This window comes from Heloderma suspectum, chromosome 2 (assembly GCF_057233095.1).
Source record: "Heloderma suspectum isolate Gila_16-S chromosome 2, 16-S_ref, whole genome shotgun sequence".
Lineage (NCBI taxonomy): Eukaryota > Metazoa > Chordata > Lepidosauria > Squamata > Helodermatidae > Heloderma > Heloderma suspectum.
In genome coordinates, this window is record NC_139459.1 from 374,520,125 (window position 1) to 374,527,367 (window position 7,243).

General features: G+C 46.6%; 1 protein-coding gene across 1 annotated transcript in view; it reads right to left on the minus strand.

The window, feature by feature from the left end:
• Positions 1 to 782: 782 nt before the first annotated feature.
• The window catches only part of LOC146356187 (uncharacterized), a 30,100-nt gene continuing 23,639 nt past the window's right edge, over positions 783 to 7,243 (minus strand). The window contains exons 8-10 of the mRNA XM_084830033.1: positions 5,314 to 5,399; positions 5,000 to 5,126; positions 783 to 2,244 (exon numbers count right to left, since the gene is read on the minus strand). Of these exons, the coding sequence (XP_084686159.1) occupies positions 1,217 to 2,244; positions 5,000 to 5,126; positions 5,314 to 5,399 (1,241 nt within the window). The 3' untranslated portion in view covers positions 783 to 1,216. The remainder of the gene's footprint in view (positions 2,245 to 4,999; positions 5,127 to 5,313; positions 5,400 to 7,243) is intronic.

The following is a 7,243-nucleotide window of genomic DNA, read 5'->3' on the forward strand; positions in this document are numbered from 1 at the left end:
TTGGGCATCTAACTTTTCCTACCTAAATGCAGAACTTTACACTTATTCCTGTTGAAATTCATTCTGAACAGCAGCACTCCTGTTAAGAGTCCAACTTTTTATTGAGAGTCCCTAACTTTCCCCCCTTCTCTTTATGAACTGAATACCCTTGACCAGTCTATATTATAAATTTGCAGGTTTCTTTCCTGGTAGCACAGTCTCTTTCATCCATTCGCTTCAGTTATTATTTCGTGTGTACTTTTCTAGGTGTTTTTAAAATGTTTTGTATTCTTTCAAAGGTTGTACTGTTTTACTAAAATAAAGAGAATGAAAAGTTTAATAAATAAAACAGTTCAGATATTTATCTGTTTGTCTTTTGGATGGGACTCTTTGCGGAGGTGAGGTTAATTTCATCACAGGTGTTAAGAAAAAGACTGTTCTGGCATCAATCCTTCTAACAGCAAACTCAGCTGGTGAGTATCCACAGGATTGTAGCCAAAATGGGGCAACAGAGGAAAAGAACGAGGAAGTATCAGCATGCTTGGGGGACCCCAAGGTTTGCAAAAGTAAAAACAAATCTTTAGGAAAAAGCCCTAAGTGGGCAAAAAACAAGCACCACTACCAAAACAACCCAATGGGAACTAAGGATACTCAATGGCAAGAAAAGGTTGAGTGTACGTTTGGGGCAACGTGTGTGGGGGGAAACAGAAGTGGAAAGAAGGAATGGAATGGAATATTCTGGAAGGGGACATGGCTGGCTGGAACACCGAAGAGGAGCACTCAATGCTAGAACAATGCCTTGTAAAATCAACTCAACTTTCCCACCACATTTACTTATTTTATCATCTTCAATAAAGTTTGCATGCAAAAAGTAGTATTTGCCACAGTCTGGCATCCCATGTTTGGACTCCCTGTTACAGATTAAGGTTTAATCGGTTAGGAAAAACCCTCTAGCCTGACGATTTACACGTCTGAACATGGCATGAATCCTTTGAAGTAAGATGCGTGTGCCACTTTAGCTTTCCACAGTCCAAGCATTTCTAGGATCTACAGGATTCTCCACTGAGCGCTTTCTTTGATGTGCTTTCAAACTTGGTCCAACATAAAAGCTTACATGACAGTTCTGAGCAGTTAAATCCTGTCTGTCTGTCTGTCTGTCTGTCTGTCTGTCTGTCTGTCTCTTTCTTTCTTTCATGGATCCAAGCTCTTTCCCGACTCCAGGCACTTACGATTTGTCTCATCTGGAAGTTCTCTGATGATTTTCCAGTGCTGAGTTATCACACAAGCTCATGCTGCAGTCCAACCATTCATACTGTTTCTCCCTCGCGTGGATTTTTTGATGCGAAGTAAGGTTCGAGTCTTTACGGAAGCTCCTTCCACACTCCCAGCATTTGTATGGTTTCTCTCCTGTGTGAATCCTTTGATGCGAAGTGAGGTGTGTACTCCTACTGAAGCTCTTTCCACACTCCAAGCATTCATATGGTTTCTCGCCTGTGTGCATCCTTCGATGTCTAATGAGGTGAGAATTCCGACTGAAGTTCTTTCCACACTCCGAGCATTCGTAAGGCTTCTCCCCTGTGTGGACTCTTTGATGTGAACTAAGGCTTGCAGTTTGACGGAAGCTCTTTCCGCACTCCAAACATTCGTAAGGCTTCTCGCCCGTGTGAGTTCTCTGATGTAATGTGAGGCTGTGGCTAAAACTGAAGTTCTTTCCGCATTCCAAGCACTGATACGGTTTCTCCCCGGTGTGGATCTTCTGATGTGAAATAAGGTGTGCGCTCTGCCTGAAACTTTTCCCACACACCAAGCACTTGTACGGTTTCTCCCCTGTATGGATTCTTTGATGAGAGGTGAGGTCTATCTTCTGAATGAAACACTTCCCACACTCCAAGCAACTATATGGTTTCTCCCCAGTATGGATTCTTTCATGCCTAATCAGTTTTTCCTTCTGACAAAAGCTCTTTCCACACTCCAAGCATTTAAATGGTTTCTCTCCCGTATGGATTTTCCAATGAACATTAAGACTCGACTTGCTGCTGAAGCTTTTCTCACACACGGGGCAAGTATTCTTTTCCCTTCCTTTATCTATTTGTGCTTGGAATGAGATTTCATGGAAGTCGCCACCCTGAAAGTCATCAAATTGGTTTTTCCTCTCCAGCTGTACTTCCATTTTCCACCTCTGCTGTCCTCCCTCTTCAGAAAGAGCTCCTCCCAATGACACATTGCGTGTGTCTCTCTCCTTTGCTCTCCCCCACCTGTTACCTGCTGGAACAAAGAGAGAAAAATGGTAACAGCCCAAGAGAGGGGCCGTAGCTCAGGGGCAGAGCCCCTGCTTTGCATGCGGAAGGTCCCAGGTTCGATCCCCAGCTTCTTCAGGTAGGGTGAGGAGAGAATCCTGCCTCAAACCCTGGAGAGCCACTGCCAGTCAATGCTGACAGTACTGGTCCAGATGGACTCAGGGGCTGACTCATTATAAAGAAGCTTCCTATGTTCCTATATGGAGCCTCAAATCAAGGAACTAATCCAATGAATTCTTGTGGCAAATGACAGAATAGCAAACATCAACGCGAGGCAGATCTTGCCATGTGCTGAATGGTTTCTGTTGATCAGCATGAACTGACAGCCAATGTGGTGTAGAACACTGACACGGATTATGGCAGGGGTGGGCAATTTGTGGCCCTCCATCTGTTTTAGCCTACGACTCCCCTCACCCCTCACCGTTGGCTATGCTGGCTGGGGCTTGATGAGAGTTGTAGGCCAAAGCATCTGGAAAGCCACAAGTTGCCCACCCTTGGGTCTTCACCTGAGGGCTTCCTCCAGGTGCCCCCGCCAAATGAGGCAAGGAGGGTGGCTACAAGAGGGACGGCCTTTTCTGTGGTGGCACCATGTTTGCGGAACGTTCTCCCCAGAGAGGATTGTCTGGTGCCTACGTTATGGTCTTTTTGGCACCAGGTGATGGACTTTTGGGTACTTTTTTATTGTCCCAGGCATTTTTAGACCTGTTTTTTAGTGTTTTTCGTGTCTTATTCTGCTGCTTTTAATTTGGTTTTATGTGCCGGAATGGTTCTATTCTTTGCTGTTGGTTTCATCTTGTTTTCGTTCTGTGCTGCTTTTATTCTAATGTTTGTATTTTATGTTTGGAACGTAAAATATGTAAAATACACCCAGCGAACTTCAGTTATTGGGCAGTTTAAAAGTACAGGAAGTAAAGGAGCAATTCTATGGCCCCTAGACATGTGCATTAACCACGGGGGGAGCAATGCCCTCTCAACATTGTCTGAGGGGCCATAGGAAACTGTGGATTCCCCCTTCGAGGCCAGAGACAGCACCCTGACCTCGGAAGAGGGAATCGGAGATCTGACCCCTGACCCCTTGCAGCTGGAGCAGAAAGAACCACGCCAGCTGCCCTCTGAGGTTGGAAACATAACCTCGGAGAGGGGAATGCCCACAGTGCATTCCGGTGGGCAGGGAGGGGAGGAGACCAGAGAGGCCAGGATACGATCTATCCTGAGTGTCTTCCACCCTCCTTCCATCCTGCTCTGAAGCGCTTACAATATGTTGTGAGTGGCTTCGGGAGCTGGCTGATCAAGCATCAGGATATAAATATAATAAACAAAAAGACAGATCTTGTGCGCTTAAACTGTGGGGAAGAGGTCTGCGCGGTATGAATGCTAGAACCTAATGAACATACAGTATGTCCATTTGAAGTTGCCAATCAAATGCCTCCTTGCATTGTCTCCTTGGATGGGTGGTGTCTCTTTAAGTCTCCTGCACAGGATTCCCAAGCCCGGCAACCAGGATCCTTTAACTAGAGAGTTTAAGGATTTAATCTAGGACCTTCTGCATGCAAAGTGCACTCTCTGCTTCTGAGCTACAGGCCCTCCCTTTCTTAGAGGGCAACAGATAGCGTTAGAGCACTCCAAGGTCAGAGTGTCAGATGCATCCAATGCCCTGCTAGTCTCCTGGAAGATGGAGTGACATTCACTGGTCTCCCCCCTGTATTTTTTTAAATGATCCAGAGCCTCCCCCACTCCTCCCACACCATGCCTCTGCTCCTCCCCATTTCTCCCATCTTTGATGGCAGAGAGGTGAGGGGCACGAATCTTCCCCTGGGGCAGGGAGCAGGATTGCAAGATCAGATCTCCTCCTGCAAGATCTGAGTTGTGTCTCCAACCTCAGAAGGGACTACAGGATTGCAGCTTAAGTGCATTTATGCTTACTTTTGGAGAGGTTCCTTCAGGTAACCTAGCCCTGAGCCATCTGGGCTTTAAAGGTCAAAATCAGACTACGAGCTACCCTTCCCACTAAAGAGGGGCGTGAAACCTTTTTCCTATGAAGAGCCGTTGAGCCATGGGAAAAGTCAGTGGGGGGTGCAGCTGATAGTGGGCGCAGCCAAAGCCAAAACTGGGTGGAGCATGCAACATTGTAAGATTTTATAGCTTGCTCGCTCTCTGTGCGACACCATCCCCCCTCTCTCTTGGCCACCCCAACTCTTTCTCTCTCTGAGCCACCCCAACTTTCTCTCTCTCTCTTTGGGCCACCCCAACTCTCTCTCTCTCTCTAGGCCACCCCTTCTCTCTCTCTCTCTGGGCCACCCCAACTCTCTCTCCCTCTCTCTGGGCCACCCAAACTCTCTTTCTCTCTGGGCCACCCCAACTCTCTCTCTCTCTTTCTGGGCCATCTCATCCCCTCTCGCTCTCTTTCTGGGCCACCTCATCCACTCTCTCTCTCTGGGCTATCCCAGCAGTCTTGCTCCTTCTATGGGCCACCCAAACTCTCTTTCTCTCTGAGCCACCCCATCCCCTTTGTCTCTGGGCCACCCCAACTCTCTCTGGCCCACACAAAATGAGGCTGAGGCCCACATGAAGCCTGTGGGCCACAGTTTTCCCACCCCTAGCTCTAAAGAGATTCTACAATCCTGCCTGAAGAATTGGCCACTGTGATAAATCAACAACAACAATAAACAATAGCGATGTCTTCCTTCAGCAGCTCTGAGCCAAAGAAAAGGAGGGAGCCCTACCTAGAGAGGCTACGTTCCCACAATTCTCCATCATGACTTCGTTGTGCAGAGCCCTCTGGCCTGCGTCTAGCAGGGCCCACTCCTCCTCGGTGAAATGCACAGCCACCTCCTCAAATGTCACCCGATCCTGAAAGAGGAAGAAAAGTGTTTCCCCCCATGCAGACAATATGACTGCTTCTCCTTTTCAAAGCACCCCTGGAAAATAAGGTAAGCAGGATCAGCAAGACACCGTTGCAGCGCAAAGTGCTGCTGTTCAGGGTTCTGGACACACCTAGCGTGCCCCTTAGCCACCTCCCACACAATCCCTCTCTTACCCAATCAGGCTCCCTGGCAGCCATTTCTGTTCCACCGCAAAGAGGAAGAGATGACCTCGTACACAGCGCAAGCGTCATTCCACCACCTGCGAGGGAGACAACATTGCAGAGAAAGTTTTGTCCGACCACACTTGAGACAGAAATGACTGAAAGCTTGAAGCAGGCCTTTTTGCGTCATATTGTTTACTTATTTATTTATTGCATTTATATCCCACCTTTTTTCCTCTTGAAAGGAACCCAAGGCGGCGTACTTAATCCTCCTCCTCTCCATTTAAGCCTCACAACAACAGCCCTGTGAGGTAGGCTGGGCTGAGAGTCAGTGACTGGCCCAAAGTCACCCAGTGAGCTCCCATGGCTGAGTGGGGACTAAAACCCGGATCTCCGGGCTCCCAGTCCAGCACTCTGACCACTACACTACACCATATTCTGATGCATGTTCTTGTTACAGCTAAAGCAAGCAAAGTAAGCAGACAGAAGTGAAACCAAAAGCAGCACTGTGGGTGGCGAAGGCTATACAGGAACAGAGGAAACAACAACAAAAACAACCCAGCTCTACATGGGGCTGCCCTTGAAGATGGTTCATAAACTGCAACTTGTGCAAAATGCAGTGGCCAGACTGATGGCCGATTTTGCCCCACTTGCACTGGCTGGTTTTGACTTATAAAGCTTTACAGGGCTCGGGACCACAACACCTGACAGAGCGCCTCTCCTGGTATGAAGCCACCCATGTACGACATCCAACATCTGAGGCCCTCCTCCGAGTGAGGTTTTGAGGATGGCAACAAGGGACAGGGCTTTTTTGATGGTGGCCCCTCCCAATTGTGGGAGGTCCTCTGGGTGCCAACGTTGTCATCTTTTGGCACCAGATTAAAACTGTGCTCTACTCCCAGGAATTTGATGGCATACGGTTTGGACACTTAAAAAGAACAATCTGAGGAAAATCGAATCCTTCGAAATGTGGATATACCAACGCAGGCTGAAAATACCGTGGACTGATCCAGTAACAGACGAGAACGTACTATGGAGAGTAAGCAAACAAACAGAATTGGTAAAGACCATCAAGAGAAGAAAGTTACAATACCTTGCTCATATTATCTGAGGCGAAAAATACGCCATATTCCAACTCATTATACAAGGGAAAATGGAAGGAAAAAGATCAACAGCAAGAAGACGAACATCAGGCTTAAAGAATTTGAGGGAATGGTTCAGCTGTACTTCTATACAACTATTCAGAGCAGCAGAGTCAAAAACAAAAATAGCTGTAATGATAGCTAACTTCCGATAGGAGACGGCACCTTAAGAAGATGAGCTTCATAATTTGTTTTATCGGACCATGGTATTTTATTATGATCAGCTTTAATTTCTTTTACATTTTTGTGTTTTCATCCCTGCTGTTAAGACTTCTTGAGTCTTTTTTCCCAGAAAGGTATCTAAAACCTTTGTCTGATACTCCTGAAAACATCTTTATTTCAAGAAGCATTCCTTGATCGACCAGCCACAGTTTTTATTGGTCTTCTGTTTTTAAAAACAAATCTTGTTTTTATTTATTTAAAGACAATTTATTGGTCTTCTGTTTTTAAAAACAAAAAACAAAATCTATTGGAATTTGTTTAGATGTGGAGAACTATATAAATGCTGTAAAACTAACTAACTAACTAATTGAATAAATAACAATTACAGCAACAGCAACTCCCTTTTCATATCCTTGTCAGACCTGGGCCAAATACCCTCTTCAGACGATCTGCTGGCCTTGCTAACAAGGGGTGGGTACGTGCTGAAGAGTCTGTTGCCTTTGCCAGTGATCGCTTCTAAGGGGGGTTCAAGGCGGGGAGGGGTAGATCTGTTGGAGAGTGAAGGCTGTGTTGGTCCAGACCAGAAGCCGACTCCGTGAAGGAGTGAAAGGGGCAGGGAATTTTCTGTGGGAATTTCA